Source organism: Nyctereutes procyonoides, unplaced genomic scaffold (genome assembly GCF_905146905.1).
Source record: "Nyctereutes procyonoides isolate TBG_1078 unplaced genomic scaffold, NYPRO_anot_genome, whole genome shotgun sequence".
NCBI lineage: Eukaryota > Metazoa > Chordata > Mammalia > Carnivora > Canidae > Nyctereutes > Nyctereutes procyonoides.
This window is the reverse complement of record NW_026575051.1, coordinates 3,016,131-3,031,971: the sequence shown is the minus strand read 5'-3', so window position 1 is coordinate 3,031,971 and position 15,841 is coordinate 3,016,131. Positions and strand designations below refer to the sequence as shown.

The following is a 15,841-nucleotide window of genomic DNA, read 5'->3' as shown; positions in this document are numbered from 1 at the left end:
AGGATGCAGCTCAGTCCCCTGCCCCTGACCTTGCAGGAAAACCAGGTTGTTCCAGGTTGGCTTAAAGGCCAGGGCAGGGCTTCGGATGGGCCTTGGCCAAGCGGGGCCTTGGGTTGCAGTCAGCTTCAGCACTTCGAGCAACTTCTGTGGGAGGCCACAGGAGAAGAGCCCCCGAGCCAGGGCCACACACAGGGTCACCTTACTATGGAATCTTAGCTCTGTATTCAGTGTTTGGTCCCCCACCTGCGCTTTCTTCTGTTAAGGACAGAGCTGAGAGAAGGTGTAGGGCAGGGGCTGACAGCACCCCTCGGGAACAAGGGCAGGGGAGTTCTTAGCCTCATCTGTACCCCTCAGTATGCTTTGAAATACATACAATAAAATACAAACCAGTCACAGTGCAGTACAGCTCTCCAGGAATTGCTGCGAGACAGGATGCACCCAGGGCATCTACCAGGAGCCCAAGGTGAGGTGAGGCCAGGGGGCAAGGGGTCAGAACCTGTCCTCTGCCTGGGTGCCACATGAAGCCCCTCAGCCCCTGGGGAGTGTCGGAAACCACATCCCTTTCTAATGGACTAGAGTTCTATTAATTTATTTAAGGCAATTACCATATTAGTTCTCAGGCCAAAGGATTTGTAAAATGTTACACCAAGAGATAAAACAAGCAGTCAAAAACCAGCCACTGGAACACACCCCTGCCCTGTCATCTAGGCCAACAACTCTTCTCAGCTGCTTACTAGGAAGAGGCAGGTCCCAGGAGCAAGGCTCTTTGTCCTCAGGTCACCAGTGTACCTGGGCCCGGGCCAGAGGGATGGCCTGGACAGTAAGGTCTCCGTGCAGTCTACAGCAGATCTGAGGCCTGGGGAGCCTTGCAGCCGCAGCCAGGGTTGAACACGGCACCCTCGAATAAGTTAAATAACGAAGCCCTAAGATCACTAGCAACAACAGCATTACTGCACCCACCCCCCCGGGGGGGGGGCAGGCAGAGAGCAAATGTAGTGCTTAGAATAAAGAGGTGACCCCACTCCTAACGACCCCCGAGGAGGAACACAGGAATGTCAGGTACTGTTCTAAGGGACAAAGCAGTCCTTCCGGAGACTTCCTCTAAGGCATTAGGGTAAGCTGAGTCCCAGTGACTGTCTAGTTGTCTCTCCAGCTCTAGGCAGGACTGCCAGCTCTGTGGCTCCCCACTCCGTGCTGGCCGAGCCTGGGATGGCCCGGGGGTGTCCAGGCGGTGTCCGGCAGGGTGGAAGCCAGGGGCCGAGTGGGCACTGGGCCTTGCGAGGCTAGTGGGCTGGCGCCACCCGACCCATGGGGAAGGGCAGCATTCCAGTCACACTGTCCGGGATGACCATCCCCTGTCGGGGCCTCGGGTGGCTCTCAGCGGCTCATGCAGTTCTGGACATCCACAAAGCCCAGGCGTTGCCTGCGTTTGCGCTGCTCCGTCATCTAGGATTAGATGGGGGCCCGCGGGTCGGATCGGGCTGCTCAGCGCCCGCCCACCACCTCACCGCCCAGCCTCTTGCCCACTGGGCCCAGCTGCTGTTCAGCACTGGCAGCAGGCCAAGCCCCCACCCCTACCCCCAGGGTGCACGGAGGATGTCAACCCCAAACCCTTGTCCTTAATTGGTGCATCGCAAACCCCTGATGTGCAACTGGGAAGCCCCCTCACCCCACCTAAAAGAGGTACTGCCTAAGGCCACTTAGCCACTGCCAGCTGGAAAGGAGGGTGTTCTAGGCAAGAGGAGGTCTTGAGAAGTGGAAGGATGCCTTGACTTCCCCAGTCACTGGTGAACCCCTCAGAGAGCCTCCCTAGTAGCTTCTAGGGTAAGGGGTGGGCAAGGGGGAGGACCCCTCACACAGCACCAAGGCTCCACTCGGCCATGTCCTTCAGGGTGCTTACACACAGGGGCTGCCAACCCCAGTCTAGCTTTCCACGGGGGGAAAAGCGTACCAAACCTGTCTTCCACCCCAAACCCAAGAAGGAAAGGAAGGAATGTGAAGGTCCCAGCACTCTCCCCTCCCCGCCGTGGCAGGCTGGGCTGCGACCTCCCAGTGAGGGTCTGGAGCTGCACAGTGTGGGACCCCAGGGTGGGGCCAGCGTAGGCCTGGGTACACACCTGCTCCTTGAGCTCGTTGAGCTGGGCAGTGAGGTGCGACACCAGCTTCATGGTGGAATTGAGCTTGTCCTGAAGAATCCGGATCTCATTCTGCTCCCCTTCCCCCTCATTGCTCACCAGTGACATGGCCCTCATCCGGGGGAACCAATCCAGGTTCTTGTTCTGAAAAAGATCCCGGGCAGGATGAGCAAGCTTGGGCCTGGCCTCGGAAGGCCTTGTTTATAGAAGCAGTAATGTAGGGGGAGCCTGCTGTCACATCCTGGACAAAGTGCTCCCCAGGGATATGTCACGGGAAAATCTGGACTGACTGGGGTCCTCCCCGGAGCCAGAGAGCTGGCCGTGAACCCTCAATGGGGTGTTGAGGCCAGAGCGTGGTGACATGCCAGCTTCCATTAGACAGCCTCAAGTCCCACTGGTATTGACACCATCTGTTTACTCTCTTCACACCCCACGAGAGGTGGAGGGGGGCCTCTGCATCAGGTCCTGAAGCTCCTTCCTTCCTCCCTCCCTTCCTCCCTTCCGCCCCACCCCACCCTACACGCCCCACACCCCAGGAAGCTGCGAGCCAGACAGATGGCACGCTGAGGGACAGGAGGCTCTGCCGAGGACAGCTGGCATCTGACACGTGTCTGAGAGGCAAGGCCACGTTTCCCAGGACAGAGGAGGCACAGGAGAAGACCACCAGTTTCCTGGCCCCTTGTCACAAGCTGTGAGTTCTCAGACTGACAGATAAACCTATACTAAAGATCTGTTCAAATTACAGACTTAAGAAACAAATAGAACCCTCCCCCCGTCCCCTGCCCCTGCCATGCTGCTAAATACGTCTTTTCTCTTAGCCTGCAATTTATCCATTGTGCAAGAATTTGAAGATGTACTACATTTGATGGAATGGATGGGCTTCATTTCCCCAAAATACTGCAAGATTTTTTTTTTTTTAATTTACTGCCTTCCCTCCCTTCATCACTACAGAAATTGGACAGATTAACTTTGATTCCTCCTAGGTCTGATAGTTTCAAAGTTTTTCCAAAAGCGCTGTCTCAGCCTGACCATACAAAGCTCAGGGAAGCTGCCCTTCCTCTTGCCGAGCTGGCTCCCTGAGGATGGTCCATGGGGCGGCGGCCCCTGCTCCCCGGATTCCTCGGGTTCAGGCACCCACAGGCCCTGGGGGACACCATGCACATTTTTCGGGGCTGGCAGGTCAGCCGTGGGCTTTTTCCGGACAACAGCGCCCAAGCAGAAGACCTCGGAGTCCCCTCCGGCAGCATAGGCAGCTGGCGGGGCCCTGGTGAGGATGGCATCCCCACGAGCGTGCCCAACTGTCCCGCCCACCCCGGGGGGTCACACCTTGATCATCTGGGCCACGTAGCTCTCGGGCCCTGTGTAGTCCGTCTTGTTTTTCACTCGGACCAGCACAATGAAGTACAGGTAGTTCCACATGTTATGTTCAAACTTGATGTGCTCTTCAAATGACACTGTCTTGTTATCGAATTTGTCTCTCTCTAGACCTGTGGGGGTGCAGAGGGGGAGTGAGGACAGAGAGCCGAGGTGGGGCCACCTGGTGGAGTAGACACCGCCTCTTGGTGTGTAGCGGGTGTGTGTCCTCGGCCTAACAGGCCAATGAAGGTGAGTGACGCCCCCCCTGGCCCCCACAGTCGCAGCCCTCCACCTGGGGACAGAGGCCCAGGGCAGCCAGTGCTCCCAGCAGCTGGGCAGGCAGGAATGGCCGAGAAGGGTCTGTCCCACAGGTGACAACCTGCTCCTTAGCCTGTGGTGAGCCACTAGCACTTCATAGCAGGAGCGGGAAAAGCCCTGGAACAGGGGTCAGAGAGCCTGGGTTTCCTCCATAAACTGAGAAGGCCCTTCTCAGGGCCTTTCTGAGGCCCTTTCCCACCCCTTCTATGACCTCAAGTTCAGGCAGGGTCCTGTTCTCCTCAGGTCTGGCCTGAGCAAAAAGTCCTGGAGCCACCAGCCCCAGGGCAGGGCCCTCTGGTGGCCATGCGGACCTGGGAAGGGCCAGACTGAGGCTGCCATGCCCCCCCACACCACGTGCAGTCAGCCCAGGGGGCAGGAACCAGGCCTCACCACAGATGAAGCACGTGGTCTTGAGAATCTCTTCCTTCTTCTGCTTCTCGCTGCGCAGGTCAGCAAAGGTATCGATGATCACCCCAAAGATGAGGTTCAGCACGATGATGATGACAATGAAGAAGAACAGGAGATCATAGACCACTCGGGCTGGGAAGAGAGACTCCTGCAGGGGTGAGGCAGGGAGGCTGGGCCCAGTTCACCAGGGCAGGCCAGACTCAGGCAGGGGGCAGGGCGGTGACAGAGGAGGCCGGGCCCTCAGCAGAGGGGAATGAAGGCCTCTGGCTCCCAGGACCCTGAGGGAGGCCAAGCCCACCCAGCCAGCCTCACTCTGAGCAGCAGGGCAGCGAGCACCGCAACCACAAGCCCTGAGTGCGGGTCAGGAAAGAGCAGATGCCGGATCCCAGCTGGGCTGAGCCCCATGGAAGGAGTCCAGCACAGGGCAGTAAGGCTGGAGGTCGAGGCTTGTCTCTGCCCCTGACTCTTGGTTGGGGGCAGAGCCAGTTCTGAACTCCTCTGCCCCACCCTGGGGATGCCTGGCCTCACACATTCTGGAAACTGTCTGGCCCAGGGAAGCGGCTTCTCGCTCCCATGCGGCCAAGAACAGACTGACTACCGGTGATGCCTGGCTGCCTGAGTCAAATCCTGAGGCCTCCTTGTGGAGCCGACTCAGCTTCCCCACCCTGCCCACCCCAAATGTGGGCTGGGGCCCTGCCTCACAGAGGAAGCCAGTGTAGCCGGGGATCCGCCCGATGTCTGACTCATGCCTTCCCTAGCCTGGGCAAAGCCTGGTTGCCAAGGTTTTAGAGCAGCTACGGTGAGCTGGTGGGGGGGTACAGCGGAGTGGGGCGGGGAAACCCATCAAGCTTGGGAGTGCCGCTTGACTCGGTGGGAGAGCAGAAGGGGATGCATGGTGGGGACCAGCAACACTGCAGATGGTGGGAGGGCCAAGCTGCTTGCTCTGCCAACCTGTGACCTGAGGGCAGGACCCCACCATGGCTGGCTAGGCCAGGCCTTGGGCAGCATGGATCTGGGAGTGGGGCCAGGCATGCTCACATCTTTGGAGGGCTTGCGGAGAATGTCTCCCACGCCACCTCCGTTGCGCAGCCCGTGGTTCATGACGGTGACGATGCACATCAGCAGAGTGTCACAGGCCCGCTCTGTGCTCTCCAGGTCTTCGTTCCCTACAAGCAGAGTGTGGGCGCACACCCACATCAAACCACCTGCCTCCACGCCCCTCCCCCAGGCTCCCTGAGACACACTGCGCTCACCTTCCAGGACGTCGGGTACCGAGACCCCTGAGTCACAGTTCAGCTGGTCCCCACTGCACGTGCCCACAAACGTGGCACCTCCATGTGGCATCCCCAGGGGGCTGGCTAGAGAGGACAGGGCTGAGGTCAGCAGGATAAGGACAAGGCTGGCCTGATGTACCATTCCCCTCTTTGTGTCCCCAGCATCACATCCTCCACGAAGCCTTCCCCCATCCTGCAAGCTCCCCACTGTCAGGCTACGAATGAAGGGTCTTCATGCCCTGTCCCCCCCGCCCAGCTCCGGGCTGTGTACTGAGGGCAGGAAGGGGGTCCACACCCTTGAGCCTGGCACACAGGCAGTCCCTGCAAATACTGAGTTTAACATGAATGGCAGGGTCTGCAAGCAAGAAGCTCCTTAGGGAGCCGAAAACCAAGGCTCTCCCACCCCCTCAGCCTGTACCAGGGCGACTGGTACGAGCTAACCCTCCACAGGACCCAGGAGGAGAAACTGAGGCAGGGAGCCTGGTTGGATAAGCACTCCCAGGGCCTGATCATTTGTGCAGCCCCCCTGCCCCCACCCACCAAGGAGAGGAGCACCAGACCTCCTGAGTGATTGCCGGGCAGCCGGTCAACCTCGAGGATGAAGTCATCCTTGAGGAAGAGGAAGCCAACGATGGAGAAGAGGTAGACGAGGATGAGGGCCAGCAGGGCAGTCAGCAGGATGGAGCGGCCATTGCGGGTCACGCTCTTGATGACATTGAATAGCGTCTCCTCACGATAGATGAGGTCAAAGAGCTGCAGGGTGGGGATAGGGCCTTGAGGGCCTGCAGCAGCCAACAGCTCCCGGTGGCTTCCCACAGGCTCTACCCGAAGGAGCTGTGCTCAGGCAGGTGGAACCAGCCTGGAGGACCTGGAGGGGGAGGCCACTCGGAGGAACCTGGACTTGTAAGCCCAAGGGAAGGGAATGGCCCCGGAGAAGGCGTAAAGGGTGAATGGACAGACAAACCCGCACAGGGCTGGGAAGATGGACAGCTCCTAAAGTGTGCCTGCCATCTGCCAGGACATACTCTGTAGAGTTTTAATGCATTAGCTCATTTCAGCCTCATGACCATTCTAGAAAATAGGTGCTGTTAATTATCTGCGCTTTACAGAGACAGAAAGGGAGGTGTGGGGCAATTAAGAAACTTGCCCAAAATTACAGAGCTGAGAGTGGCCGAGCTGGGACACAAACCTGGGCAGTCCAGCTCCTCAGGAGCTGGGCCAGATGGGAGTCAGGAGTGGCCATCAGGGCTCTGAAGGCCAGGCTGGGGTCAGGCAGAGGAGGACTCTGGAAGTCCATGCCTTCCAGACCCACAGCAAGAGGACTGGACAGAAAGACCAGTGTGGGGGAACCGCTAGCAAGCTGAGGGGCACACGCCCCTGCCAGCCCCACCCCCAGCAGACTCACCAGGATGCTGTAGAAGAGCTCATGGACAAAGAGGCCCAGGACACTCGTCAGGATGTAGCCCACGTGGTAGAGGAACTCCACGTCCATGACCATGGCCTTATAGCCTCGGATGAACGTGCCGCGGTTGCCCACAAAGCTCACCACAAAGACGATCTTGTTGGTCAGCTGAGGGCAAGTACAAGGCATGGGGATCAGTGTCCCACCACCCACCCCAGATCTCCACTCTCTGCAGCGGTGCCCCTTCTGTGGAGCAGATCTGAGCTGGTCCTGCTCACACTGGCAGGCTTGGCATTAATGAGACTGCTTCTGGAAATGTATCTGGGCTCCTGGGATAGAATAGGGGAGAAGCCCCTGGGGCCCCTGGCTCCAGGAAGAAAGTGAGATATAGGTGAAGGAGGATAGAATCGGATAAATCAATCTTGGCCTTTATGGTGACTTGGTAAGTTAGGAAAAGGCGCCTGCCCCACCGCCCACCCTTGCTCCAGGTACTTTTTATTTCCAGCTGTCAGGAATTGTCAGAACATACACATCTTTGATGTCTACAGTGTGAATAGTGCCCAGCAGACACCGTGTACACGGCAGCCCTGAAGCTGGTGCCCCAAAGTGACCCCTAGCTGACTGGCTTCAAGTGCCAGTTGCCCCAGGTTGTCTAGGGAGATGGAGGAGGCACAGATCAGTCCTGCCCCTGGATTTTTAACAAGCCTGATCCCAACACAAGGACAAGGGGGGCTGGGCAGAGCAGTGGCTGCTGGGAGGCGGCCGGCCTGCGTGAGGGCCAACAGCACCATGAGCATGGGGGAGGCATCAGGCACTCACGTTGAGGGCACCCAGGATGTTGAGTGTGGGCCCAATGCCCAGGTAGTAGATGGAGCGCAGGATGAGTGCCACGATGAGGGGGCGGATGCTGTAGCGCTTGGTGAACAGGGCCACAATGGAGAAGCAGATGAGAATCCAGAACAGCAGTGAGATGAGTGGGGAGCCCAGCACACCTGGGGGAAGGGGGCAGGGGTGCGCGCTGGTCAGCTAAGCCCACCACAGCCCCAGCCCCCACAGACTCCAAGAAGCCACCCCCTCCTGGAAATCTTCCCTCATAGTAAGTTCTTGGTCACCTGGTAATAGGGCCCCCACCATCACACCTGCCTGTCTAGGCTTAAGGCACGAGGCCCTACCCAGCTGCTGCTACCGTATCTGAGCTCTGCCTCATGTTTGTGTGTGAGAGAGACAGAGAGATATGTACTGTCTCCAGAGGTCAAGGACCCTGCCTGTGCCACAGACCACATCTCTCTCCCCACAATGGAGTGCAGAGCCCAAAGAGCAGTGCAGGGGTGCTCTTCCCCACTCAGCATCTGGTCCCCTCAGAGCCTGGCGGCCCCATGGCTCTGCCCAAACCCAGGGAGGGGGCGTGGTGGGCTGTCAGCCTTGCGTCCCCACCTGTGGACGCGCCCTCCATGTAGGGGTAGAAGAAGGCAATGATGATGTTGATAAAAACTGCCAGGTTGAAGGAGATACTGCCCCACAGGGTCATGCGGCGGGAGAACCAGTAGATCAGTGGCATGCCTGAGGGAGGAAGGTGGTGGCAGGCTGGCGTGAGTGGGGGTCTCTGATCAACACTGTCCACCCACCACACGCGGGCCCCCGGTGCCTGCACAAGTTCCGGGCCCCACTGCAGGAGGAAAATGTGTCTGGAGCCCTCCTAGGGGTGGCATGCGGTGAGACAACCACGGGTACGTGGGGGGGGGGGGTCCGCAGGGGGCATCACTGAGCAGCTCCAGGCCCAGCCTTGCCCTCCCGCCCTGCTGGGGTCCTCACTGCGGAGCTTGCGCTGCCATTCCATCTCATTGTGCAGGAACGAGGACTGGTCGAAGAAGTCGCTCACTTTGCTGCCCTGCTCATCCTGCTCCGTGGTGGTGAAGAGCCGGTGCTTGGTCTCCTCGGTCAGGAACTGACAGATGCCAGGCACCGGAAACACGATCTGCTCCATGCTGCGGTCCTGCCGCACAATCTGGGTGCACACAGGCACGTGGTCACACCTAGGCCGCAGCCACAGAGGGCCAGGTTCACCGCCATCACTCACAGCCCCCTACTGCCCTCAGGCCCACCTCTATCTGGGAGGTGTGGTTCTCGTAATAGGCCAGGGGGTCCTCCTCCTCCTCCTGTGCTGGCGCCGAGGACTTGAGCATCTGGGACAGCTGCTTGTTGTTGAGGCTGAGCTGGGGGTAGAGGGGCCGCTGAGTCAGGCGGCAACTCCCTACTGCTAGGCCTGGCCCCGGAGCCCAGCCAGACCCAGCCCAGCCCAGCCCAACGAGGATGAAGCCCCAAATTAAGAGGGGGGAGGGGGAGAGCCATGTCCAAACAACCCCACAGGACAGTCAGCGCCCTCCGCTGTCCTGCTCTAGGCTTCCACTCCGTCCAGGTTTCACCCGGGGCCACCAGGGGCCACCAGGCTCCTCCCGCCGTCAGCCCTGCCCTCTACCCCCCAATTCTAGCTCTTTACTCAGGTTCAGGCCACGTCCCCGCCGCACTCCGCCCGGAGCCCCTGGCCCCGACCCGCCTCCTCCCGGATTCCCAGGGGCCCTCCCAGTTCCCCTCGGCTCTCATCCCCGCCCTCAATCCCTAGCCTCACCCCCAGATACCAGCCGCTCCAATCTCTCGCCCAGCCCCGCCCCTAGATCTAAGCCCTGCCCCACATCCTGCCTCTCCTCGGGCCCCACCATGGAAGAGATGCCCTCGGCCTCCTCCTCTTGGATGCGCTTCACCGGCTTCAGCAGGTGCTGCAGCTGCTTGTTGTGCCTGGAGAGCTGCGAGGGGGCGGTGCGGAGTCACGGGGCGGGGCCGCGGGCGGGGGCGTGGTCTCCGCGGGGCGGGGCCGCGGGCGGGGCCGGTACCTGCAGCGCCAGGATGTAGATGTTGTGGCCCACTTCCCGTGGGCTCACCTCCGAGTTGTCACGCTCGTCCTCCTGCAGGTAGGCTTTCTTGATGACGTCCACCTGGTGGGACAGTGCCTGTCTGAACGCCGTCTTCCTGGGGCGTAGGGAACTACCTAACACCCACCCACCCCAGCGCACCCGCACCTCCCCCAACTCCCGCCTTCCCACCTGACCCCTGGCCCAGCCTCACCAGCTCCTGGGGCCGCAGGCTGATGAGGATTCGCTCCGCGTTTTCACTGTCGTGCCGGCTCTCCATCAGGGCCAGGAGCAGCTTGGAGGCATTGTCCTGTGGACAGGTGGGGAGGAGGACAGGCCACAGTCTGAGGGCCCCCATAGTGACCCCCACAAACCCTTCCTCTGTCTACTTCACAACAGCCTCCCCCGGCCCGCAAGATGTGTCACCACCTTTGCATTCCCCACTGTTCCCCAGGACTTGCTGAGAAGTGTCCTGCAGTGCCAGCCCACCCGCTGGCTGCCTTCACCCCCACCCTGAAGCAGGTGCACACAGTCCCCCAGATAGCAGACACCTACACAGGAGGCCCTCAGATAAACCCAGAACACATTTGCTCACACTCTCATTCGTGTATGCTTATGAACACGTACACATTAAACACATCACCACACCCCAAATGCACACTCAACACATGCACCCATGTCACATGCACACTTGTGTGAGCTGCCAGGAGCCCCACCTTGAGCTGCAGCACCAGATCCATGCGGTACTTGCACAGGGGACTGATGTCATTGAGAATCAGCGCAGTGATGATGTCTATGCCATTGGACTCGTGTGTCACGATGCAGGTCTGGCAGGAGGCAGTGGGGGGACATGGGGCCCGGGACCCTCAGAACTGTGGCGGCTCCGGAGCCCTCAGTCTCTCCCCTGCCTTGCCTGCTCCATCCACCCACACGTCCGCGCTGCCATGATGGCTCACCTGGTTCTCGTGGCAGGGGCCCTGGCAGTACTCAGTGAGGGTCTCCAGGGTCTGGATGACAAGGCCCACATTGTCCTCATTGATGTAAAGGCCCAGCAGTCCCAGGCCGCCGGTGGTGCTGCCGCACATGATGTCTAAGAACTGGAGTGTCTCACACACCAGGTTGTAGTTGGTCTTGTTGTTCTGAGAGCGCAGGAAGTTCTGCAGGGCACAAAAGGGCGGGCACAGCCGTCGCAGGGAGGGAGAGGCCTGGGATGGCGGCCCTGTGTGCGGCAGATGGCACGGGTGGTGGTGGAAGGGGCAGGCGCTCACCTGCAGGTCCCGGTTGTGATTCTCACAAAGCAGCTGCAGAAAGCGCAGGATGGGCTGCATGATGAGCACGGACATGCCCATCTCGTTGCTCTGTACACGCTCACCCACCTCGTGGCCCCGGCGCAGGCTGGGGCCCAGTGAATAGCGGGATGGGGAGCCTGGCATTGAGAAGGAAGCCACACGACCTGCAGGGCAAAGCCTGGTGAGGCTGGGCTGCTGGAAAGGACCTCACTCTCACCCTATGTTCCCACCCTCAGGTGCCTGCCTGCACCTCTTGCCCTGTGACCACCGCACCCTATACCCTCTGACCCCGGCCGGGCACCCCCATCCTATACCGCCATGACCTCTGACCTTTGGTGGTGGGGCCTGCCGGTTCCCGGTCTTCACGCGGCTGGCTGCCCAGGTCGTTCATGTTGACAGCTACTGTGGACTTGGTCTCCTGCTGGGCCCGCTTCATGCGGTCGTGCAGCACTTTGAAGAAGCGCTCTGACTTCTTGTCAGTCATCATCAGGTTGTAGAAGGATTTCTGGGGAAAGGGTGGCTCTCAGCACTGGGCCTGGCTCTGAGCAGCCCCTGGTGAGTCCCTGGAGGGCTCTATCCCTTGCTGCAGGGATGAGGTGGGGCCACAGATGGGTCCCCAGACAGGCTCTAGGACTACTGCTGGGGCTGGGGTGGCCGGGATTGGCAGAGGCGGAGGGGAAGGGTCCCAAACTGCTATCACAGCGATGCTGGAGGCCTGCACCAGCCTCCTCACACCATCTGCATGTACCCTTGGCCCTCCATCAGCTCCCCACACAGCAGGTGCCCCTCGGAAGTCTGAGTCTTGTCCTTCCCCTGCCCGAAACCCTGCGGTGGCACCATCTCACCCACAGGAAAAGCCGCACCTCACAGCAGCCACAAAGCCACCTGAAGGCCTGCCACCTCTCTGACCCCAGGGCCCACCACTCTCCCCTTCTCTCCCTTCTCCTGCCACATCAGCCACTTCCCCTTCAAACTTGGCCCCAGCTGCCTGCTCCACCCTGATTGCTGTCCCAGCACCCCCCTGGCCCTTCACCACTGTCTAACACACTCTCTGCATCGTGTAGGGATTGTAGTTATTGGCTAGTGTCCCCCCCAGGATATAGGACCAATCCACAGGATGTATGGATTTTGTCTTTCTTGTTCACTGCTGAATCCTTAGTGCCTAGAACACTGACAGGCACTTGGAAGGCATGAGTATAGACTTATTAAAACAACACGTGGGGGCAGCCCCAGTGGCTCAGTGGTTTAGTGCTGCCTTCAGCCCGGGGTACGATCCTGGAGACCCGGGATCGAGTCCCACGTCGGGCTCCCTACATGGGGCCTGCTTCTCCCTCTGCCTGTGTCTCTGCCTCTCTCTCTCTCTCTCTGTGTGTGTGTGTCTCTCATGAATAAAAAATAGATGATAGATAGATAGATAGATAGATAGATAGATAGATAGATAGATAGATAAAATAAAAAAAAAAAAACATCACATGGAGGGTGCCCGGGTAGCTTAGTCAGTTAAGCATCCGACTCTTGGTTTTGGCTCACATAGTGATCTCAGGGCTGTGTTGGGCTCCACGCCTGGCAGAGTCTGCTTAAGATTCTCTCTCCCTCTCCCTCTGCCCCTCCTCCCTTGCTCGCTCTCAAATAAATAAATCTTTAAAAACAAAACAAAACAAAAAATCCAAGGCCTGAATGAACGAATGGGGCTAGAGCAATCCTAGGGGACTTTTCAGAGGAGGCAGTCCTTCAGTTAGGCTCCAGAGGCCGAGGAGGATGTAGAGGGGGAGGCAAGGAAGCCTGAGCAGAGGCTGAAAGGCAGGGATGATGGACGTGATGTGGGCAGTATGCTAGGAAGACAGGCGCAGGCCTGGCTTCAGCAGGACGGTATGTGTGGGTAGAAAGAGGCCACCTGACATGGGGACAGTCACGGGGGGATGTGTGTGGACCCGCCCACGCACAGCCAGACCCGTGCAGGCCCCCAGCGCCTGGCCCTGCAGCCAGGCCCCGGCGGTCCCAGCAACATGGCACACCATACCTCCTCCTGAGCAGGGGGTGAGCCCCCCAGCACCCCCAGCCGCTCCACACCTGGATCTCGGTGTTGCCACCATCCAGGAGGCGGATGGCCAGGCCAATGCTCTCCTGGAAGATCTTCTCATTCTTGGTGCTGGTGATCAGGTCACATACCAGCTTGGTGGCCCCCTCCTTGTCCAGCCGGCACTGGGTGGCCGCAATCGCCGACCAGTCTTGGTCCAGGCCTGCAGTTGGGGAACCCACGTGAGGGGGCGGGGGGCAGGGGAACAGAAGAGAGGGCCACCCAGAGGCCCAGTGGCAAGGAGGCAGTACTGACCGGTGCCCATGGGGTCCGGGAGGTCCCCCCTAGAGCTGGACTTGCGGTTCTGGAGATAGTTCTGTAGCAGCATCTTGCGCAGCTGATTGCCCTGTGGGGAAGGGAGTGAGGCTCCACACTGGCACATTTCACCCTTTAACCACCAGCCCCGGCGCTGGCCCTGAGCCCTTGGCCCTTCTGGCCGGGCTCTCATGACGTCTAGTTCACCGGGGCACTCACCCGGTCCCCGTACTTGGCCTTCTTGAGCAGCATTTGCTGCAGGGTCCGCAGCACCTTGACACACAGCTTCTCCTCCGACTCCATGAGGTCCTTGGTATGCTGGATCAGCCTAGCGGGTGAGGAAGGGGGGCACGCTCGGGGCAGCCCCAGCCGCCTCCCTGCAGCCACTCCGCCTGCCCCGTCCCCGGCAGGAGCGCACACGGCCCTCCGCCCGGGGGCTGTCGGTCCCCACGGGGCCCTTCCTGCCCTTTCCCAGGCTGCCTTGCACCTGCCGCCCCCACCCCCGTGCCCGGCCCGGCATCTCGCTCACTTGGACAGGAAGCCCCCACTCTCGCAGCGCTGGTAGGCCTCACTGCCCTCCAGGAAGAGCAGCTCAGGCCAGTGCAGGACATCCACCAGCACAGACAGCTCAGCCTGGACCAGGGGCCGCAGCCGCTCCTCCAGGGCCGTGATGATGTCCTGGGCAAGGCACGGCTCCGTCACTACTGGGCCAGGTGCAGGCCACCCAGGCCCAAGAGAGGAGTGAGGCCATTTCTCCATATCATTGCTCCTGCCCCCACGCCAAACAGCCCTGCGATTGCTCCCAGCCTGTGTGAGGGGCCCTCACCCACAGAACCACCCTGAACAGTGCAGGTTGTCTGCGGGCTCAGAGCCCCTGACTGGGAGCCACCTACCCGGGCTTTTCTCCCAACCCCTCCTCTGGCTGTGTGACCTGGGGCAAACCCCTCATCCTCTCTGAGTCTCGGCCTCCTTCTGTGGATAGTAAGAAGTATGTAGACCGTGGACTGGAGTGTGTTGCATAAACACAAAGTGTTCTCAGGACCGAGAGGTGTCCTGACCCCCTTTACAAGCACCCACCCTACTAGCGGATGCCTGGGTTCTCCTGGCTTCCCCTGTAACGATGCCCCACGGTCCTGTGCCCAGGGCCAAGCCCCACAGCCACCTGCAGCTTCTCGATGATATTCTTGTAGTCCCACTGGTTGGCGGTGGGTGTGACACGGGGGAAGGCCCGAGTGGTCGCCTTGTAGTTGGACGCGTTGCGCTGGGCAGCAGCTACACAGCTGGCACTGCTGCTGAGCAGCGAGCTGATGTGTGCGTCCAGGTCCATAGGCAGGGAGATGGCCCGGCCTTTGGCTGGGGAGAGAGACAGGGGGCGCTGGAGGGCACTCGGGGTGTGGGCTTGGCCAGCCAGAGGGGCCAGGGCTGCCGTGCTGGGGGCAGGGAGAACTAACCGAGACTCGGGGACATGCTGGCCGCCACTTGGCCTGAAGTGCCCTCTTCCCCTTTCCAGGCAAAAGGAGGGAGTGTCTGCCTCTTTGTTCTACCCTGCTCCACCCTGACCCATCCCTCCTGTCTCCCACCTCTCAGTCCCCTTCCCCAGTGTTCCCCAGCAATCTGCCGGCCTCCCTTCTGCCTGAAACCATCCACAAGCGTGCAAGAGACCTTGGCTGGGGGATGTCACACAGCATTGTCCTCCAGGGAACTGACTCAAAGCTCAAAGGAGATAAAGCTTCTGTCAATTGCTAAGATGCCAAGAAGGACTTACTGAGAACTACCTGAGAGCAGATGATGGGGGAGCTGAGGAGTACCGGGTTTTATTTGGAGGGCAGGTGTCCCTGTGGTGAAGGGAGGGGCAGGGGTTGGACCTAGCCAGTCCCCCGGGCACACTCACCCACCATGGCGAGGGTCCGGATGCAGGCCTCCACGGAGCCCTTGTGCTGCTGCTGCAGCCACGGACACTCAAGCAGCCGTGTGGTAGACTGCAGCAGCTGCACCACAATGGTCTGGTGTGTCTGCAAGAGGCAACACAACCACTGCTACAGCCTGCCCACCCTCTGCCCTGGGCAGCCCTAAGCCCGGTGACCAGGGCCCACAGGGAGTGGGCATGACGGAGGAAGAAGGCTTCTAATAGCTACCATACGTCTCTGTGCCGGTTGGAAGAAGGCACCCCTTTTCCTCTTGGAAGTGCACAACCTGCCCAACCGTACGTGCAGCCCTGTGAGAACTCACTAAGGTCCAGACCTAGGGCTTACAGACCTATTGCTGAGCCTTTACTTCCTTTAAAAAATTTTTATAAAATAAATCAATATTGCAAAAAGGTGATATAATCCCATGGTTCAAAACCCAAAGTATGCAACACAAAAGCATGACTTTGAAAAGCCTCACCCAGTCCTTGATCCCATCAGCCCATTCTCCCACTTC

General features: G+C 59.8%; 1 protein-coding gene across 4 annotated transcripts in view; it reads right to left on the bottom strand.

Moving 5' to 3' along the window:
* Positions 1 to 573: 573 nt before the first annotated feature.
* Positions 574 to 15,841, bottom strand: part of ITPR3 (inositol 1,4,5-trisphosphate receptor type 3) — a 68,519-nt gene continuing 53,251 nt past the window's right edge. For 3 of the 4 annotated variants that reach the window (XM_055329758.1, XM_055329760.1, XM_055329759.1), the window contains exons 34-58: positions 15,312 to 15,432; positions 14,583 to 14,773; positions 13,950 to 14,098; positions 13,640 to 13,748; positions 13,421 to 13,511; positions 13,159 to 13,328; positions 11,419 to 11,593; positions 11,068 to 11,252; positions 10,756 to 10,956; positions 10,516 to 10,626; positions 10,014 to 10,109; positions 9,782 to 9,883; positions 9,608 to 9,694; positions 8,996 to 9,106; positions 8,706 to 8,898; positions 8,328 to 8,453; positions 7,713 to 7,885; positions 6,897 to 7,061; positions 6,052 to 6,244; positions 5,471 to 5,575; positions 5,256 to 5,383; positions 4,200 to 4,365; positions 3,462 to 3,622; positions 2,118 to 2,279; positions 574 to 1,446 (exon numbers count right to left, since the gene is read on the bottom strand). In XM_055329758.1, coding sequence (XP_055185733.1) covers positions 1,378 to 1,446; positions 2,118 to 2,279; positions 3,462 to 3,622; positions 4,200 to 4,365; positions 5,256 to 5,383; positions 5,471 to 5,575; positions 6,052 to 6,244; positions 6,897 to 7,061; positions 7,713 to 7,885; positions 8,328 to 8,453; positions 8,706 to 8,898; positions 8,996 to 9,106; positions 9,608 to 9,694; positions 9,782 to 9,883; positions 10,014 to 10,109; positions 10,516 to 10,626; positions 10,756 to 10,956; positions 11,068 to 11,252; positions 11,419 to 11,593; positions 13,159 to 13,328; positions 13,421 to 13,511; positions 13,640 to 13,748; positions 13,950 to 14,098; positions 14,583 to 14,773; positions 15,312 to 15,432 — 3,540 coding nt within the window. In that variant the 3' untranslated portion in view covers positions 574 to 1,377. Of the gene's footprint in view, positions 1,447 to 2,117; positions 2,280 to 3,461; positions 3,623 to 4,199; positions 4,366 to 5,255; positions 5,384 to 5,470; positions 5,576 to 6,051; positions 6,245 to 6,896; positions 7,062 to 7,712; positions 7,886 to 8,327; positions 8,454 to 8,705; positions 8,899 to 8,995; positions 9,107 to 9,607; positions 9,695 to 9,781; positions 9,884 to 10,013; positions 10,110 to 10,515; positions 10,627 to 10,755; positions 10,957 to 11,067; positions 11,253 to 11,418; positions 11,594 to 13,158; positions 13,329 to 13,420; positions 13,512 to 13,639; positions 13,749 to 13,949; positions 14,099 to 14,582; positions 14,774 to 15,311; positions 15,433 to 15,841 lie in introns of those variants that run through there. The other variant, XR_008665038.1, reaches the window with a different exon arrangement.